At 40.3% G+C, this 22,044-nt stretch overlaps 1 protein-coding gene across 1 annotated transcript in view; it reads right to left on the reverse strand.

Moving 5' to 3' along the window:
• The window catches only part of XRCC4 (X-ray repair cross complementing 4), a 288,213-nt gene that overhangs the window by 148,573 nt on the left and 117,596 nt on the right, over positions 1-22,044 (reverse strand). Inside the window, exons 4-5 of the mRNA XM_018564728.1 lie at positions 3,887-4,053; positions 1,200-1,343 (exon numbers count right to left, since the gene is read on the reverse strand). Coding sequence (XP_018420230.1) covers positions 1,200-1,343; positions 3,887-4,053 — 311 coding nt within the window. The remainder of the gene's footprint in view (positions 1-1,199; positions 1,344-3,886; positions 4,054-22,044) is intronic.

Consider the following 22,044-nt stretch of genomic DNA (forward strand, 5'->3'; position numbering starts at 1 on the left):
TTCAATATTAAAAGTAATCGCATTGTGGTCACTATTACCCAATGACTCCCCAATTACAATATCCTCGATTAGCTCTGCATTATTAGTGATAATTAGATCTAAGATGGCATTTTTTCTGGTAGGAGTCTCCACCATCTGGTCCATGAAATTGTCGCGCAACATGTTTAGAAATCGCCCCGCCTTCGACGAACCCGAAGTTCCATTGGCCCAATTGATGTCTGGGTAATTGAAGTCCCCCATCACGACTACATTGCCCTCTCTCCCAGCTATTCCTATCTGGGAGTGAATTCAAATACTGATTGGTTTGTGGTGATTGCCGAGTAAATGCATTTCCTATTTTTTTTCTACACAGAAAGGACAGAATTATTTTGTATCAACTCTTACACCCTACTCTTCGGGAGTCCACAGAAGAATGTTGTGGCTATGCCTTTCCTCACAATTGATGACAATGACATGCTGTGATAGAGGAATAGAGCCACAAAGTTCAAAATGTTTGGATTTTGCCATTGGCATGACTGCTAGAGACAAAGAAACACACAAAACAGGCAGATTCACATCTATGCTTTCTAGTAAAGTGTGATAAAATGTACATTACCGCCACACATGTATACGAATCAGTGTTGGCCTGTGGTGTAATTAATTTTAAATGGCAAACAGACAGTGCACCACATTACATATGTAATTTGAAATGTACCACAATGCACAGATAACCATATTGCAGTACGCCATACTGGAAAAAATGCCGCTAGTGCATGGTAAAAATACAGTCTAACATAATGAGTGTAGTGTACAAAAACCATGGCTTCTATGGAGTAGGGCTTAGGGACCAACACAACAGAACAACCAGACATTATAGTGAAGTAGGCTACAAGGAGCCAACCCCCCGCCCCCCACCACACTTAGTTATTGAGAAACACAGTATCCTCTTAAAGCAGGAGGTATCTGCAGTTCTCACATACATTACATATCCAAAAAATAAGGGAAGAGATCCTAATTTTTTTTGATCTTTGATGGAAGTAGCCCACCTCGTCATAATGTGTCAGATTTATTAGGATAATAGTATAAATGTTGTTGGGGTCTCAATCTATTTAAAAAAATGGCAATTACAATGACAGAGATCTAGTACACTTATAGCTGCTATTAATATTTTCTAAATGAATGCTTGTTCAGACTGGGAAGAGTGAAAGCACAAAACTTACCTTTCTTCCGATGCTTTCGTTTGACCCCTTGACAACTTTTCATTGAGACTCCTTATCTTAGCTTTCTTTTCATTGAGCACACAGGTAAATCGAGTATAGAGATCTTGCTCTAATTCTTCTTTACTGCTCACAAACTTCTCCATCCTGGGAAGGAAAAAATGCTTTGTATTCATTGAATCTCTTTTTATTACAGATAATTCATTATGAATCTGCTTGGCAGAAATAAAAAAAAAAACAACACAAAATTGTGATTTTCTATTTTTTTCTTTTGATTTATTTATTCAAATTTCAATTCAAGGTGAACAGAGCAGAGACAGTATTCAGAACAGTGTGCCAAATGATAAAAGAGTGACAGTATCTCCATCAAGTTAGCACAGTCAGCATTAGGAAAAAACTACTGACAAGCAGGGCCCTCCAAACCATCTTGTCTTGAATTGTATTCTAACTGTAATATATATGTGCTATATACATTCTGTATTTGACATACAGCAGACATATCCAAGACCTACATTCAGTTCCCAATACACCCATAAGCAGTTCTACAAATGGAGATTTACGTTTGTTCACACACAGCATAGAAAGAGTATCCAGAGCAAAGAGGAAAGATAGTGACCAGAAGTGGAGCAGATGGAAGGGGGTGCCACTTCACCACCTCAGACAAGGCACAGCAGACCACAAGGCACGAGGTCTAAGATACAAAAGAGCCTAAGGAACCTGAACAGTGACTTTATAAATTCATTTTTTGTTAACATAAATGTTAAGCATAACTCCAGACAAAATGTTTCATTTCCTTTAGGTTAGTTTTCATACTGCCATCTGTATCCCTATTGTTAACGTGACACTAAAGTCAGGAGTTTTATCTTGAAAAAGCATTCAAGTACCTTTACTAATAACATAAATGTAACTTATTTGTGTATCACTCAGCTGTAAATGCTCACATAATCTCTGAATTGGTGCTGACACTGTCCTTCCTTCTGGCGGGGGGCTACTTTTGTTCCCCATGGTCCCTGTGTGGTAAAGTAGCCACTGCTCCAAACTCACTCCCGTGATAGAATATAACTTCAGTAAAAATTAGTAAACCAAATGTGAGATTGTAGTCTATCACAGGAGTGATCTTGGAGTGGTGGCTACGTTGCAACACACAGGGAACAAAAGTAGTGATACACAAATCTACTTCTTTTTTAATAGTTATGGTACTTGAGTGCATTTTTAAGATGTAACTTCTGAGTTTAGTGTCACTTTAAGATTTGCCCTCACTTCCTTTAAAGGAGAACTATGAGGTGAGTGATTTTCACTCAACCTCATAGTTCAAACCGACGTGTTACAATGAAACTGTCACACATCGGCTCAATAGATCGGGAAGTGAGCGAACACATACCATCGATCGCTCACTTCTCGATCATGTCCCTTCAGAGAGCTGTGACTGTCACTCACCGCTCCCTGCAGGGATTCCCCTCCCCCCTCCGATCCTCCACTGCTGACTGGCGGAACGGACGGGGGAGGGGCCGGTTAATCACGCAGCTGGGTGGATCTCGACAGCAATGTCAGGATCCGTCCCGGCTGCGTCGGTCTCAGTATACCGCAAGCTGTAGCCCGCTATATACTGAGCTTTGGGTCAGGGGAGGATGCTAGTTTATGTCCTCCCGTGACCCTTAGAGAACTATGGGGAAAAACACTTACCCCATAGTTCTCCTTTAAATAAAATACGTTATGGAAAGTCTTTTCAAAAGGGAAAAAGGACAAAAACAAAAACAGATTTTTAGCAAGAAGGGAAGAACATCTGACAATGTTTTTACTGTCTGTACCTTTCTGTCCTGGAGACAGCTGCTCCCTCCATTTTGTGCATGAGTATCATATGGACAGAAAATGATGGAAAGTCCCCACCAATGTGGTCTCAGACAGATAAAATCCTGATAGACATTTTAACTCTTCTCCATACTAATCAAAAACTAAGGTAACAAAATTAACTTGACGCTTTAAGAGGTTTTTTTTTCTAGCCGATAAATGTTTGGCTTTTTCATTTCCATACTTTGGAAAAATGTGTGTGATTATACAGAAAAAAATGACATGGTACATTATGTGAAAAAACATTACTATCACAATGCTTCTCTCTTACACTAGGCTAGACATCAGTGTAATCCACAACCCTCACACATTTAAGAATGAAGGCAGTCTTCTTTTTAGTATAATAAGGAGGGGTTGAATGGGGAAACTACAGAAGTTACCTCAAGAGATTATTAGATGCGCAAAAAACTTTATGCTCTGTTCACCCTGTAATATGCACGTGCATTTATGACTATTTACAGTCAGTGCTTAAAGTTACACTAAACTCAGGAGTTACATTTTAAAAATGCATTGAAGTACCTTTACTATTAACAAAAATGTATCTTATTTGTGTATCACTCAGCTGTAGATCCTCAAGTCATCTCTGAATTGGTGCTGACACCCTCCTTCCTTCTGGAGGGTGGCTACTTTTGTTCTCCATGGTCCCTGTGTGTGTTGTAACGTAGTCATTACTCCAAGCTCAGATTGATGGACTACAATCTTACATTTAGTTTACTAATTTGTATTGAGATTGTAGTCCATGACGAGAGCACACTTGGAGTGGTGGCTACAGTGAAGAATATTACAATAAACTTGTCTCAACATAGAAAAATACCCCACTATTAAAAGAAAAATAAACATACTGTTCTTGCATGTCAACCCAGTCACGCTGCAACCTTTCATTTTCTTTTTGAAGATGTTCATTTTTACTATGTAATTCTGTTGTAGTGGTTAGGCAATAGTTAATTAAATCTTTGATGATTTCAGCTGGTTCTTTCACATTCTTGAGTTGCAGTGATCCAAGTTTAAACTGAAAAATGCAAAAAAAAATAAAAAAATAAACATTTTACTACCAATCAGTGACAATCAGGAGATAACAAAAAACATTAAACATTTCACATAAAGCAAATGCCCCACAAATGCCCCATATAATGATTGTACAGCGTTGCGGAATATGTTGGCACTATATAAGTAATAGTAATGCTATGATACAGTATATATATCAATGAGGGCAAAAGAACATTTGTTATTTCAAACCTTCTGCTGAAATACACCGAAGGAAAAGACAACATAGAAACCAAACATACAGATCTAAGTGCAGCAGAAAAGTAATCATTTATGAAAGGTAAAAAGCAATGCACTTAAATAATATTTAAAAAATGTCACCAGTCACACATCAAATGGAAGTCCGGACTGAGAAGCTGGTCCGAGATTGTACTTGGAAGGCACTACGTGGAGGGAGCAGAGTCCATTTTAGAAAAGTTCCAGATAACCTGTACTGTGAGACACAGATCTGGTTCGATGGCACAGCAGAGCTGTAGCTGGTTCTCAAGCCTTGAGAAAGAAGTACCTAGCAGCTCTGGCTCCGCACTGCTCAGCCATCGGATCAGATCTGGACTGGACTCTGCTCCCTCCACGTAGGGCCTTCCATACTGAGAGCAATCTCAAACCAGCAGCTCAGACTGGACTTCCATTTCATGTGTGACAGGGGACATTTTTTAAATATTATGTAAGTGAATTACTTTCTACCTTATTAAACGGTTACTTTCTACTGCACTTAGAACTGTGCGTCAGGTTGCTATGTTGTCTTTACAGTACTGTACATGGATGTTTCCTTATCCAACTAAATGGGCAGCAGGATCAGTGCAGCCATCACCTCTGGATTAACTGTCATTAGAGCTGGAGCTCCCTCAAGACTATTCATATACAGCCCACAAGCAATTGATCTAGTTTTGCAAGTTGGTGACTTCTGTTTTATTTTGAATTGAACACAGGAAAAGACACCTCCATTTATTACAAAGGAAGTAAAAACAATATTGGTCATTGGTTCTTGGCACCACCGTTTTTAAAGAGAAAGTATTCACTCTGGAATGGCAAATTTACTGCACACGGAAAAACGGCATCTTTAAACAGTATACACCATTTTGCACGTGATGGAATAAAAAAGTCCTAATATAGCAATGCAAGATATAAAGACATATGCATATAAATAATGATTATTGTTGTTGTTTTATTACTGTTCTTCTAGCTAGCTAGTGATATATTAATGACAAACTGTGAATGGTCCCCATAGCAATCAACCAGATGTAGCCTTTTGTGTTGTATCCATAGTTCCTTGTACAGTCAAAATATGGGTGAAAGGGAAAACACTATGAACTGCAAGGATAAACCCAATGTGTAAATCAGATATTCTGTCACAGGGATGATTTCTGGAATAATTTGGGTGAGGTAACCATATATTTTACTGTGCAGCAACTCTGATCTACAAGTACATATTTCTAGCCAGTGTCATTAATCCTTCAACATCTCATGTGTAACGGGATTATGTAACAGTGTCATAGCTTTTCAATAATATAGCCAGGAAATGTCATTCTTTGATGGCTCTTCATATTTCACTAAAATAATTCATTAATGTTATGTCAGCCTGAACTTTCAGTTTCATAACTAGGAAATCTCTAAGTATATGATTAACAGTATCACGTGTGCCTTATCTGGTTCTTTTATATGCAATTAAGTAGACTCAAAATCACTATATTTGCTGTATCAGCTTGAGAATATTCTATAGAAATAGAATAGGAAATAGGTAAAATGCCTGCGTGTTCTTAGTATGCAGATTACATATTTATCATTTTCTATTTAGAATGCTGATCATTAGCTGGTATAAATAACACTTCTTCAGGTCAGAAGCAGAGCAAAATTGGCTCCTGTCAAAGGACCTGCATCTGTGAATGGGTAATGTGGCTGTGTGGGTGAAACCACAGACAGCCGTGCCAAATTAGAAAATATACACCAGCCTGTTGGGAGAATCCCCCTGAATAGTGGTGTAACATAAAACATGTTCTGAAAAGTAAACTTAGCCTTTATTGAACATGACAGTGAGGGATCTAGTATTTTCAGAAAGAGAGGTCAGTAATAGCAGCCTCCATACCTTCTTATTACAGGTTTCCTTTAAACAGTACAATGTTAACATTAAGACCAATCACAAAAGCACACCAATCTGAATGCCTGCAAATTAACCCAATTAAATGAACAGCACATCTAAATGAAAACTAGAAGTAAAGGTCATGTGGCCATGATAGCTAATCAAGATTCAAAAAATGGGCGTCAATGTACTGTCCAATTTAAGGTATGTGTAAAGTCATTAAAACAAATGCAAACAATTGTTTAGCTACAACAACATTCTTAAAAAAAAAAAAAAATTAAAAGCTTTTATTCCACAGTCATGTGATTTCAAAACCCCCCTTTCTATTCCTCTTCCCCATTGTGTGGGGTGTGTCTCAACTCTCTGCTGTTGGATTTTTGACTGCATAGCTCCTGCTCGGAGACACTGTCAATCTTCAAAGCAGGGCTGGGAAGGGGAAGGTGAGGCGTACTTTGGGAGTACAACCATGCCATTGCCATGAGTCAGCACTGCATCCTGTACCTCCAAGCAGCAAGCCCAGGGACGCAAACTGACCAGGCCAGTGTGGACCTGCTTCCAAGCTTGGCGTGGTCAGATTAAAGAAGGGCAAATGGAAGGATCACGTGGCAATTTATAGCAAATTAATGAGAATTAAAAAAAAGGCAAGCTTTACAAGAATCTATGTTAATACACACATGCATCTATTTAATATCTTTAATATCAACTTCAACATATACTTAAAATTATGCTTATACAGTATATTAACTTTATAGAAATAAAATCTTGATTAAACAAGTCCAAGTGATTTCACAATGTTAAAAATATATTACTAAAGATGCCGTATCGTAAGCAATATTATAAAATAAATGCATTAAATGGTTCACTAACTAATACCATGCTGTCAATCTTGGGTGAAATTTACCACTAACACTGTACAGCCTTATCAAAAAGATGACCACTTGTTGGAGGAGGAAACCATTTTTTAACACCCACATGGCACACTCATTGAAGATGGATAAAAAGTTCATGCCACACGCTGGGTTAAGTCAAATTAGCTGTGTAAATACATGAGGACAGATAAGTAGTTGTTTCTAATCTCTCAAATTAAGTGAAGGATTAAATGCCTAATAAGTCCAGACATGTCAGATTTGTGAATGAGTGAGAGTGGGAAGTGAAGTGTTTTTTGGTGATTACATGGACTAATGGTGACACATCATTGGGGGGATGTAGACTGGCAGGACCCAGGATCATATCCACAGTAATCCCATTAGGAGGTCAGACGCCTGCTGCACTGTGTTGAGATTTCCTTGACAATGTGCCAGAAGTAATGGATAGACATCAATTAAAGAGAAAAAAAATAATAAAACCTCCATTTAATTTACACTGTTTCAAATGCAGGATCCTCAATTATGAAAAAAGGAACTTAGAGTATCAAAGTAAATGAAGGTTTTCCCTAAAAGCTGGTAGAGTAAGCAGTACATACTTACCTTCTGTGTATTCCCCAACCCCCTGCAAAGTTGTTGTGCACGTTTAGACCCAGCACTAGGTTTGGAGCCTAATCAGGGCTAATAACCCCCCTTCCCCATGTAGAAGTGCCTAAGCCGAGTAATTGGTTGCTTAACCACTAAGGGTGGCATCGTGGGGTGAAAAGGGAAAAAGGCATATACTACTCTATTTCTATACGCGCAAGGTTCTTCTCCAACTCTGTTGGCAAACAGCAGAACGATTATGCAAAAGGAATTTTTATTTATTCTGCATACCTGCATATTTCATTGCACTAAGGTAAACATATTACCGTGCCATGGATTGACTATGCACAGGATGACTGTTGTATAACCTTGAAATAAAATGATCCTTTATAGGAACCATTCCATATCCTCATTGGGTTCAGACCTACAAGCACTTCAAACAATGACAGAGCTATTTCCCCCTGTGGTGGATAAGGATTGAGCCATGTTAATACACAAACAAATAGAGGCCTTTCATCTATTTGGAAACCCTTTTAAATGAATCTTATTAAGCTGAAAACTAAAAGTCTATTTATAATTGCGGTCATCTTCAGGGCTTAAAAGGGACGCATAGAAATATTTAATTCATGTTTTTAAGATTTAATCACAGGTAAGCCTTTTATTTACCAAACAAAAAATGCTCACAGTAAAAGCTTTAGTAGAAAATACAAATGGACTTTTACTTCAGGTTCTACTTTCAAATAAATATTTAGAGGTTTAACAAGGATAATGTGTAATAATGAGGCGCACTGGCATGGCCATAAAGAAAAACTAAACAAGTTACTAGAAAACATATGATTACAGCAGTACAAGAGCACTCATTGTGTTCTCAAATAAGAACATCTTGTGCAGAAGAAAATAAAATGTCTTCATCCATAGAAGAAGAAAAAAATGAAATTAAGAAAGCACCTCCCTTTGTAATACATATGTAGAGTAGGCAGCTACCTGTCTCCTGCTGAATTTTTGATGTTGTTTTGCATTCCCTGTGGTCAGTAAGGTTTTGTGGTCAATGTAATTTAACGAACCGACATCCCTAAAACTGGTATTTTAGTTTAGGAAGATGCAGACTAAAATAATTTACCAGACGTTTACATTTCTGTAGGACTTCACCAACTAGATCTCTTAATTTGAGTTCCTAGCCCCACTTACCTATCTATCCATCACCAAGGGGTCTCAAGCGCCCTCTTTTTGCCTAGTCCTTAGATCTGCTGATTGATTCCTGCTGAAGGTTTAAGCATTTCAGTTGTATTACCTTTCATCTGTCCATAGCAGCAAGATTGTTTATATAACATATAAAAATACAAAACTCCCAGGATGCTCAAGAAAGAAGTTGAAACAATATGAAGGCACCTTGAAGTTCCTGATTTTGCATGCATGTGGCTGCTTACTACCCTTAAATTTGCTTGAGGTTTGTTTTAGTTACTATAGACAATAAGCCCTCAGAGTCAGTGTCTGCTTTTACAAACAGAGACATGGGGCAGCTTTGCAAAATTCCATTGCTATACAGATAACAATGACATTAAAAAAAGTAAAAAAAAAAAAAAAAGACAAATGACTCAAATAAACTATTTATGGAAACCTCCAATATACCATTTTTATTGATTTAAACACAGAAACAAAATAAGAACGGAGGTGACAGGGGATGCTTGGGGGTTACTGGGTTCCACAAGGATCGCTGGAGACACAGGTTCCACTGAAGACACAAGTTGCAAGGAGTGCAGAGATCACTGGAGGTGCAGAAGCAAGTGTCTTTGGAGACACGGATGTGCAGGGGTCCCTGGAGTACATGGGGGTCACAATCTCTGGAGGAAAGGGAATGCAGGAGATGCTGGAGATACAGATGGGTTTGGAGCTAGGAACTGGAAACTCACGAAGTCAGGAACTGCGGCCTGCAGCTAGGAATACAACCTATTGTTCAGGCAAGGAGTGCTGGTCTGAGCACAGCTTAAATAGTAGTATTGATTTAGAGGCTGGGCAGGGGCTAGCTCAGAAGCTGCAATATCATGCAGTAGGTGAGATCGGACAATTCCTAAAGCTGCCAGACCAGTGTAATAGCAAGGTAGGAACACACCACAAGTAGAACTACTAACAGATCAGATTTACATTTTTTCAGCCCTAGAGGTAAGAGATCGACCTCGCATATGTGCACAACTATATGTACAGATCAACACTGCAGTTGATCTGTGACAGAAACCACATCATTTTGAACTGTTTAGAACATTAAGAGGCAACATGCCGTATTAAAAAAACAGAGTATAAACCCTATGAGAAAGAGAACTCACAAATAGATTTCCAAGAAAGCATGTTGGGGGTTGGATTCCTGGAAAAGTCAAATACTGTTAAATGGAGTTACCCAGAATTGTATTAAAAGGGCATGCTAACTGAACTATTCTGTTCCGCTTTTCAGTCTATGTTACTTAGTAAAACATGTCAGGAAGAAGGCTAAAAACCAAGAGAGTCTGCACTAAACTAACTTTAACATTTTAGAGGGATGCAAGGACAATTCATTTAAGTGAATTTAATCATACGGCATATCAAGACACATTTGGGTTAAATTTGAAAAAACAATATTGTGCAAAAATCAGATATCACTGATGTTTTTTATAGCAGCCCATCTATTTCCAATAAAAATAAAACGTAAGATTTTATTTGCACATTGTATTTCCATCACTGTTAAATTTCAAACTTTCAGATTGCATAAACCCCAATATAATGCATATGTTTACAATCCCTCCTCCCAGCCTTCACTTACTGTATATATTATTATGGAATGCCGAACAAATAATTCTTACAGATTACGAGCAAATGGACAAATATATAAAAAAATGAGGCTGATTGAGACCCTTTAGGCACCTACTGAATGGTAGTTATTAGATACTGAAGGTTCAACTAAAACGTTTAGTCAAACATTAAAAATCTATTTAAGCATCACAATATGCTTAACCTCTGCAATCCTCACCTCCTCTTCACTGCTGTCAGCTGCAGGCTTACTACTTAACCATCCAGCGCTGGTCCTCTTCAGAGTTGCATGACACTCAGCATCATTCAACCCACTTCCTGAACAGCACCGCACTCCTGTACCATTATGTGCTGTCCAGGAGCAAGGAGTGCCCACCACTGCCTGAGAACAGAAAGGACCTGTGACAGTGTCAGTGTCGTATCTCTATAGGTTGAACTTGATGAACTCATGTCTTTTTTCAACCTGACTAACTATGTAACTGACATCCCTGGACTAGCCTATAGACTTTTAAGAATGTAGTATAAATGGTCTTCAGGAAACTGTGAAGTGGGGTGTACCAAATGGTTGAGTTGGGCTTTAAATAATCACATACAGGGCTAAGTTCACAATTAATACCATGTTTCTCAAATATTTATGGTGTAACATGACCCCATCTAGAACAAGCCATGCCCCTCCTATCCCCTCTCACCCACCTGAATCGTTTGGTTCTTCTTCACGAAAGTTCCTATCACATATTGAATTCAGCAGAGCTGTGTATGGCTCTGCCCGCACAGACACATCATCCATTGACGGCATCTGTGAATAGAGATACTATCAGTCCCGCTTGCCACCACAGCAAAGGGACTCGTAGCTCTCATCGGGTGATGTCAGCGCATTTATAGTCCATTCATACTTCCTCTCGTCCCTGTAACTGAAAGTCTGTACCTTGGTAAGGACAGGGACTAGAGGAAGAGTCTGCAGAAGCCGGAGCATTGCGCAAGCAAGCCACCGATTGCAGTTGCAATGGTTTACTGGCTCTAATGCAAAAAAAGAATGCATTTTCTTTTCATTTTTTTTGTATAAGGTGGACTTTGCCTAATCAAGCAGGAGAAATAAAGTTATTTTAATAATTTGACAGGTAGCCAACATCTGACCAATGTCTAATGTGTAGGACCAGCCACAGAGATTACATTAACACATTTCCCAATACATTCATATAATTCATGGTTTATATCAGGGATCTGAACACTTCCAGGTGGCGCTGGAGCAGATCCGGCAGTTCCAGTGCTCCCCTGCAGGTGTCTCTAGGCAGCCAGTGGCTGTCAGGGACCTGAGCGCCTCGAGGTGGCACTGTGACTCTGGAACCAGGTCCTGCACTTCCAGGGCTCACCTGCAGGTGTCGGCAATTAGGCACCACCTGGTGCTGATCTGGGAAGGTATTTAATCCCTCCCTGCAGTGAACCTGGTGCCACAGTATTGTCGCCATTACCTGTATCCTGTTTCCTGTGACCTCTATCCTGGTGCCTCCTTGTACTCTGACCATTGGTCCATGGCTCCCCTCGTGTTGCCTTGCTCCCCAGGTTCACTTGCCCTGTTACATTTTGTGTGTGATTTTGTTGTTTTGCATTTAGTTGGCTATTATTAGTTGCTTGTGGTTACTTGTTTTCGCTGTGTTGAATAAACTGTATGCTCATAAGCATTGTCTGGTGTGGTCACACATTTGGTCCTCCTGTGCACGGTATCCTGACAGTTTATTATATAAACATTATTGTATAAAATATTGCACAAAAAGATGAAAAAAACAACTAAGTGATGAATAAAAGCAAGAAGTTATGTTTCTTTGACGTACAACATTCCCGCTCTTGGCACACAACATGCATTTTACTTGCAATGGTAAAATCTAATTCCCCTATTGGCAGGTAGCAGGGTGTCCACCCTTTGGCTGAATGATGACATACTGGCTTCTTTAAGACAGAATGCTGCTTATTGCATTAGATATGTGTATGACAGTTTGGTTTGTTACTATATACCCTAGAGGAAAAGGCACTGTTGTTCATACTGCAAGATTCTTGCTTGCTAAAAGGTGTTTTAGTAAGTTACCATCTGTACTCCCAGAGTGCCTTGTGAAATATGTATGTTATTCGATTAAAACGTAACAGAAGTTCACAGTTGGAAACTTTGTATAATCCCTTTGGAGACATTCTGACAAACAGCAAAACTGGATTCTGAAAAAGGATAAACATTAGGCAGGTTCTTGTGATTTCTGGGAGAAAATATTTCTCCTTTGCTTGCCAGTCTCACTCCATTATTACACAGAAATGTTATGCTGAAGTTGATGTAGGAGAAATATATTACCAGCTCATATAAAATATATTGTATTCCAATACATAAACATTAGATACATTTGCAGAACTCCAGAGCTTCCCAATCCACAATGTAAGTGAAACTTCAAGACAAATTTAGCTTATCCACTCTGGTAGTCAAAATTTATGTAGCAATAAATGTACACGCTAGGCATTTAATCCATGAGCAAATTTATGACCATACCTATGTATGATATTCTAAAGCAGATCATAAATAAAGTACAAATATATATATATATATATATATACTGTACACACACTGTATATATTGTGATGGAGGTGTGGAGGGAGCAGAACACACACAGAGATCAAGGGTTTTTTTAGGACCCTTGGCCGAGGGTTTCTTTATTAAAGGATACAGCGATATACCCGGGGGGGATATAGTCCAGATTCACAGGGCAGTGGTCCAGGCAAAGCAAAGGGTTAATGGTAATAAGGTGCAGCAAGGATAGAGTCCAGACTAACAGGGCAGGAATCCGACCAAGGCAAAGGGTTAACGGCAGCGAAGAGCAGCACAAGCTAAATCCATGGGGTCACAGGGCAGCAATCTTAGGACAGCAGTTTGTAGGGCAGTAATGATAGGGCAGGAGTTCACAGGGTAGTCATCATGGGCACAGCAAGTAACGGAAGACAAAGATTAAGCAACTCACTCCATAGGTGTCCAACAGTCCTGGGCAGATGGTTGGGTTGGCTTGGCGTGTCGGAGGGAGATCCAGGAAGGGTGATACACAGAGTGGGGGGATTGCAGAGTCCTTCTAGAGGGAGAACGTGGGTCCTGGGAGGAATGAGGGTCCGGAGTGACCTGGCCATGGTGTCAGGAACACCAGGTAGCAGGCAGCAAAGGGTCCCCAGCAAGGGAACACAGGGGCGTCTCTGTGTCTGGATAACAGTTCACAGCCAGTAAGGAACTACAAGTCCCAGCAGTCCCTATAACAAAAAACACAACTACATATATGTATACACACTATATTACCAAAAGTATTGGGCCACCTGCCTTTACACGCTTGTGAACTTTAATGTCATCCCAGTTTTAGTCTGTAGGGTTCAATCTTGAGTTGGCCCACCCTTTGCCGCTATAACAGCTTCAACTCTTGGAAGGCTGTCTACAAGGTTGAGTGTGTCTATGGCAATGTTTAACCATTCTTCCAGAAGCGCATTTGTGAGGTCAGGTACTGATGTTGGACGAGAAGGCATGGCTCGCAGTCTCCGCTCTAATGTATCCCAAATGTGTTCTATCGGGTTGAGGTCAGGACTCTGTGCAGGCCAGTCAAGTTCTTCCACCCCAAGCTCGGTCATCCATGTCTTTATGGACCTTGCTTTGTGCACTGGTGTGCAGACATGTTGGAACAGGAAGGGCCATCCCCAAACTGTTCTCACAAAGTTGGGAGCATGAAATTGTCCAAAATGTCTTGGTGTGCTGATGCCTTAAGACTTCCCTTCACTGGAACTAAGGGGCCAAGCAAAACCCCTGCAAAACTACCCCACACCATAATCCCCCTCCACCAAACTGTACACTTGGCACAATGCAATCAGGCAAGTACCATTCTCCTGGCAACCGCCAAACCCAGACACATCCATCGGATTGCCAGACAGAGAAGCGTGATTCGTCACTCCAGAGAACACGTCTCCACTTCTCTAGAGTCCAGTGGCAGCGTGCTTTACCCCACTGCATCCGACGCTTTGCATTGCACTTGGTGATGTAAGGCTTGAATGCAGCTGCTCGGCCATGAAAACCCATTCCATGAAGCTCTCTATGCACTGCTGTTGTGTCAATCTGAAGGCCACCCGAAGTTTGGAGGTCTGTAGCTATTGACTCTGCAGAGTGTTGGTGACTTCTGCACACTGTGCACTTCAGCATACGCTGACCCCGCTCTGCCATTTTACGTGGCCTACCTTACGTGTCTAAGTTGCTATTGTTCCCAGTTGCTTCCCCTTTGTTATAATACCACAGTTGACCGTGGAATATACTATGAAAGTAAGGTTAATAATATAACTTAGATAACAGAATCTTCAGTTTTGCTCAAATTAGGTGAAGCAAAAATGAATACATCCCACAACAAAAAACTACTACATCTAGTATTTTGTGTGACCTCCATGATTTGTAAGGACAGCACCAAGTCTTCTAGGCATGGAATTAACAAGTTGGCGACATATTGCAACATCTATCTTTTTCCATTCTTCAAGAACGACCTCTTTTAGAGCCTGTTCAATTGGATTCACATCAGGAGATAAACTTGGCCACTGAATCACTTTCACCCTGTTCTTCAGAAATGCAACAGTGGCCTTAGATGTGCGTTTTGGATCATTGTCACGTTGGAGAAGTGTACGACAACCAAGGGCACAGAGTGATGATAGCATCTTCTCTTTCAATATTATTATTATTATTATTAATATACAGGATTTATATAGCGCCAACAGTTTGTGCAGCGCTTTACAATATAAGGAAGACATTACAATCACAATACAATTCAAGACAAGATGGGAAGGAGGGCCCTGCCCCTGAGGGCTTACAATCTAAAAGGGAGGGGGAAGTGAAACATGAGGAGGGAGCTGCGTGGGGATGAATTGTTTGAGAACGTGATGGTTGAGCGGTTAGGTAGAGGCGGGATAGGCTTCCCTGAAGAGATGAGTCTTTAGGGACTGCCTAAAGGCAGTCAAGGTGGGCGACAGATGGACAGGTTGGGGTAAAGAATTCCAGAGGATGGGAGAGACTCTAGAGAAGTCCTGGAGGCGAGCATGGGAGGAGTTGACAAGGGAGCTGGAAAGCAGGTGGTCTTGGGATGAGCGGAGCCGACGGTTAGGGTGATACTTTGAGACCAGGTTTGAGATATAGCCGGGTGCAAAGTTGTGGATGGCTTTGTAACTGATTGTTAATATACAGCTGTGCATCTGTGAATTCATGATACCATCAATGAAATGCAGCTCCCCGACACCAGCAGCACTCATGCAGCCACACAGAAGGACACTGCCACTACCATGTTTCACTGTAGGCACCATGCATTTGTCTTTGTACTCCTCACCTTTGCGACACCATACAGTTTTGAACCCCTCAGTTCCAAAAACATTGATCTTGGTCTCATCCCTCCTGGCAAATTGTAGGCGGGCTTTTTTGTGCATGGGCTTAAAGAGAGGCTTCCTTCGTGGACGCCACCCATGCAGGCAATTCCTCTGCAGTGTATGCCATATTGTGTCACGGGAAACAATCACTCCAGTTTGGCTTTCTACTTCTTTAGCTAACTGCAGTGAACTTGAATGGCAATTTTCTTCAACTCTTCTCATCAGAAGACGCTCCTGTCGAGGTGTTAACTTCCATGGACGGCCTGGACATCTCTGTGAGATGGTTGCAGTTCCATCTTTGTTACATTTTTGTATCACTTTTGCTACAGTATTCTGACTGATAAGTAAAGCTTTGCAGATCTTCTTGTAGCCTTCACCTTTCTTGTGTAGACATTTTCTTTCTCAGGCCATGACATTTCTCTTCCATGTTTTGCCATTGCTGACAGCATGAAATGGGGTTTTCTTTGTTAAAGGAAAACTATGGAGTTAGGGGTTTTCCAACAGTTATCCTAAGGGTAACGGGAGGACACAAACTAGCGTCCTCCCGTTACCCAAAGCTCAGTATACCACGAGCTGCAGCTTGCGGTATACTGAGACGCCGCAGCTGTCACAGGTCGGCTCAGTAGATCGGGAAGTGAGCGAACACATACCGGCGTTGCACAGCATATTTGCACATCATGGCACACTTGCCTTTCAAGCGTGTCCTTCTCCAGTGCCGTATGATGCATCTTTAGTCGACCGTCACCGCCGCCATCATCGCCACGTCCAGGTTCCCAGGTGTCATCGTCGTCCATTGGTTGGCCACTGATGACGTAATTAATTAATTCGCATGAGCATAGGAGTTCCATCCTCCCCGGCATCAGGCCCATTCATGGCAACTCTTAGGTTTAAGAGCTGAGCATGTACACTGCACGCATATGTGCCATGCAGTGTACATATAAAATAAAGTGTCATTGCGGGAAAGAGGAAGATTTTTTGGCTGTCTTTTCTGCCAAAATGCCCCCACCTCCTAGCCATGTCTTAACTTTACTTTCACTTTAATCACAGATGCTTTGATTTCAAAATATTAGTGAAAATGGTGAATGGGTACCATACACAGCATAATCGTCTTTAATGCTGTGGCTATAATCCTATGCAATGGTCACATAATGATTGAATGTAGGAAAAACAAGTTGGCAGCATTCTGCTAGAAGGAAAGAAAATCAATTCACTGTACAAACACTAGACATAACATTACTAGTCTAGACAAGCTATGTGACATGTAGCTCTAACTAGCAAATCCTGATGTAGCAAAGAACAAATCAGTTCAAAATTTAGGTGACTTCAATTTTTCGGATTTTATCTATCTATCTGTATAGTTTTTTACATGCTCTAGAAAAACAAACTAATGTACCTCCATGTCTACCACCACATTTAATACTTTCTTCTTTTGACCCTGTTACTACAAAGGAGTTTGCTAAACTTTACTCTGATCCCCACCTATCCCCTAACAGTTACTTGGAACCAGAGGTCTTGCTGCACTCCTTACCGGAATATCCAAGAGACCCGTGTGGGTGGGTGCTTGTAGTGACCACGGACGGCACCGTGAATAACACAAATGAAGAAATAATGTCACCAGCACTCCATAGTAGTAGTAAAGCAATAGTCCATTTAATGACACATTGCCATTCAATGCAAGCGCTTTCGGGGCCTCAGGGTGTCCCCTTCATCAGGCTCAGAATGACGCCATTCTGAGCCTGATGGAATGCAGTACCCCAGTCTCCACGACAACTACCTACTCTGTCCACCTGAGACTTCACTCAGCAGGGAAAGAGATGCAAAGCACACTGGCAATCCAGGGAACTGTTGAACGTGATAGTCAGACAGAAGGCAGCACTCACCATATAAAAAGGCATTTATTCAAATAAGCTTTGACTGCATTAGTACAAACAATATCGTCTGTATTCCTATTACAATGCTGATCCCATAACATGCTGTGTCTTTAGAACTCCTTTCTGTAGTAGTTACTTTCCATGATCCACCAACTAGGTTGAAACCTGCCCTAAAAATCTGAATATGATTGATGGCTATGGGAAATAGTTCCAGTTCTAAAATAATAAGCCCATAGCTGTTTCCAAAAAACGTAAATCTAAGGACAAACTTTAGAAAAACTGCAGGAATGCAGCAATGTAACAACAAAGGAGAAAACCAAATATTCAATTAAGAGCTATATTAGTTTCACAATGCATTCTGCCTTAAGGACTACCCCTTAAGGGAACAGTTACATCTTTGTGTGTATATGTTTAAACACGTGTTTGCACCTCATCACTGGTGGGGCTGTGCATTTGACAGTGAGATCTCAAACTCCTGCATGCAGCAATTTAGGTACAATTTTAATAGGATGTGTTCTCTCCACAAGGACCTGCACTCTGAAAATGTCAGGTCTTTTTTCCCCTGCATGGTTACAGAGTTCAGGTGGCTGTCTGTCTGCAGTATTCATTGCTATTATTATTATACAGGATTTATATAGCGCCAACAATTTGTGCAGCTCTTTACAACGTGGGAGGGAGACAGTACAGTTACAATACAATTTCAATACAGGAGGATTGTGAGAGCTTACAATCTAGTAGGAGGGGCAAGTGATACAAACGGCAATAATTGTGTGAAATTAGTTAATGGAAGAAGTGAAAGTACAGTTATGTTGAGGTGGGATAGGCTTCCCTGAAAAGATATGTTTTCGAGGATCGCCTAAAGGTGGACAGAATAGGAGATAAGCGGACAGATTGAAGGAAGGAGTTCCAGGGATTGGAGACACTCTGGAGAAGTACTGGTGGCAAGCATGGGAGGAGGTGATGACAAAGTTGGAGCAGTACGTCTTGAGAGGAGCGGAGAGGACATTTTGGGTGATATTTTGAGATGGGGTTAGTGATGTAGCTGGGAGCACAGCTGTAGATGGCTTTGTATGTTGTTATTAGTATTTTGGATTTTATTTGAGGACTGTTCATGAAACAGGCCCACAAACTACAATGAGATTCATTATAAATATTTAATGATGGAATATATAACTCAAACACCAAATAATTATCACTGTTAGAAAGCATTTATATTTTATCCACGTTAGCTTATCAAAGCATATATTGGAGATTACCATACAACTAAACAATGCTCATTGTTACTTAAGCTACAAAAAATTGTGGAGCCCAAAGCTGAACTCCCAACAGATATAAAAGACATTAACACAAATCTGTATTTATTAATAAATACATTTATTTACTTTTTGTTTTTTTACAATGCAACTAGTGTATCTGAATATGACTTGGTACCAGTTTGCAGGGCAAAGAAATAGGTTGGCTGTACTTGCCTTCTCAGAAGAAACACCTATCACCACTCCATTTAGCTGCCAGGATTGAAGAAAATATCGGGTACTTTGAGGTATGAAGGAGTAAGTGAATTAGTAAATGTGACACCACATTGTGAATCACAAAGCACAGCTCAGTTACATAACTGCATAGTTGCATATTTGTTAAGGTTTAATAAAGACACAGATCCATTGGGTTCAACCTATGTGGTTGTGTGTGATGAGTTCCTAAGATTACCTGTACCCCTGTATATCTTCCTCTCTGAGAAAAGTATCCAGATGGGTCTTGATTTCATATTCTCAGCTGAAACCACTGTCTGTGGAAGGTAGCTCCACACTTTTACAGCTCTCACATTAAAGAATCCCCTTTGCGGTTTAAAATTAAACCTTTCCTGTTCCAGTTTCAGATGGTGGCCTCGTGTCTTCTTCAATGAACTAATAGTAAACAGGTTACTACTGATTATCCCATCACCATTAAACAATTTGTATATTAATATCATGTCCCCTCTCAGTCTCCTATTTTCCAGAGTGAACAAGTTTACTGCATGCAGTCTTTCCTTAGTTGAGGTCCTCTAACCCCTTTTTTAGCTTTGTCGCCCTTCTCTGCACCCTCTCCAGCTCAAGGACATCTTTTCTGTGGATCGGTGACCAAAACTGAACCACATACTCAAGATGTGGCTGAACCAGTTTTTAGTAAAGGGGCACAGTTATGGATTTGTACATTGCCTTTTTATGCATGATAGTACCCTGTTTGTCTTATTTTCTGCAGCCTGGCATTGTATGCTGTTACTAAGGCAGATGTCCAATAGGACTTCCAAATCTTTTTCCACCTCGGATTCCCCCAGTGGGATGCCTATTAATGAGTAGTTGGCATGTGTATTTTTTAGCTCCACAATGTATAACCTTTCAATTCTCAATATTAAATCTTGCATGTCAATTTTATCCAGGTCTTCCTGCAATATTGTGATGTCTTCTGTCGAGTTTATTACCCTACAAATTTTGGTATTATCTGCAAAAACTGAAATGTTGCTACGAATACCAGACCCTATAGCATTCATATACAAGTTGAACAGAATAGCCCGAAAACTGAACACAGAGCACGCCACTGCCAACCAAGGACCATTTGGAGAATGAGCCATTTATTGATACTCTCTAGACATGTTCACTTAGCCAGTTCTCTATCCAAGTACACACCATTTCATCCATGCCTAAAGAGTGAAGCTTGTAAATTAATCATTTATGAGGTACTGTATCAATGGCTTTACTCCATCTAGGTTGCCACTCACATCCTCATAGAACGCTAATAGGTTTGTTTGATATGAACGGTCTTTCCTGAAGCCATGCTGATTGTCACTTATGATATCATGCTCATAGGCATATTCTTGAATATGGTCCTTTATCATACCCTTGCATACTATGGATGTTAGGCTGAGTGGTCTATAATTCCCAGGTACGCATCTCAAACCTTTTTTAAATATTTTTTAAATATTGGTACCATAATATTGGCTTTATGCCAATCAGCTGGTACCTCTCTATTCAGTATGGAATCCTTACAAATTTGGTACAATTCGCCTCGCTATTATCATGCTTAGCTCTTCAAGTACATGTAGGTGCAAGTCATCTGGTCCTCTAAATTTATTGACATTACATTTTTCTAGCCCTCGGCAAACCCTAGCGTCAACCATAGTGGTGGTATTTTCCTCACAGTGCTACACAGATTCATGCTGTGTTCATTAAACCCATTGTTTTCCCAAGAAACACTGTGGAGAAAAATTCTCATAATTTATGTGGTCCTCACATGCCTTTCTTACCTTTTTATTGTTTATGTATTGGAAGAATGTTTTTTTTTTTTTTTTTACTGAACTTGGCAATTGCATTCCTTGTAGTTCTGGAAGCCCAGTGCAGTCCCTTCCATCTTATATTTTTGAAATGCCCACTTCTTCTTATAAGTTGTTTTAAGTTTGGATTCAGCTACACATGTTTAGCTTTTACTCTTTTATTTTTGTTGCCCAATGGTATGCACTGACAAATGCTATTGTTTAGTATATCCTTAAAGCAAGTCCACTTAGCTTCAGTGTTCTTTGTTAGATAGTTGTTCCCATTTGATATCCTGCATTTAGGATCGCAGCTTGTTAAAGATTGCCATTTTAAGTTTAGTGTTCTTGTCAAACCAACCTGCCTTTCTTTCCTGTAGACTACTGTGAACGTGATCACCCTGTGACCACTGTTATCCAAGTTTTCCCAAGGTGCTATGTATGCAATTAGCTCTGTGTTATTTGATATTATTAAATCTAATATTGTATTCATCCTAGTTGGTAATTCTACCATATCCTCCTTGAGACTGTCAAAAATAAGTTCAGGAAATGGCAAGCCTTGGTTGAGTGTGCGCTTCCTTTTGCCCAATTAATGTCTAGATAAATGAAGTCCCCCCATTATAAGAACGTAACCCTTTTTACTGGACAATTAAATCTGTGAGGGAGCTCAGTCTCCTCATCCTCCTCTATAGCATACCCCCATAATCTGTTTACTACTTGCCTCATAGCCACTCTTATTTAGTTCTAGCCAGTTACATTAGGGAAGCTCATAGCCCTGTGTAAGCTGTGACTTGAAAGAGTCAAAGCAGCGAGGGAGTGAAGGAAAAGTAATTATTCCTCCCCCCCAGGAGGGGCAATTAAAGTCATCATGTTGCAATGCCCAGGTTGACTTTAGAAGCTTTTACAGCTGCTAGGAAGCAAAGATCTATCATTCTTATCAGAGCTTTGAAATATACATATACAATGCATACAGTATATTTTGTCGTGCTTTCCTTTTTGTGCACCCACAATAACGTGATGGGTATAGGCCTCCCTGCTTCCCAAGTACTAATTTAAAGAGGCAAGGGTGCTCATACTCTGAATTGATGATGATAAAATGTGC

Source organism: Nanorana parkeri, unplaced genomic scaffold (genome assembly GCF_000935625.1).
Source record: "Nanorana parkeri isolate BGI_ZX_2015 unplaced genomic scaffold, ASM93562v1 scaffold775, whole genome shotgun sequence".
NCBI lineage: Eukaryota > Metazoa > Chordata > Amphibia > Anura > Dicroglossidae > Nanorana > Nanorana parkeri.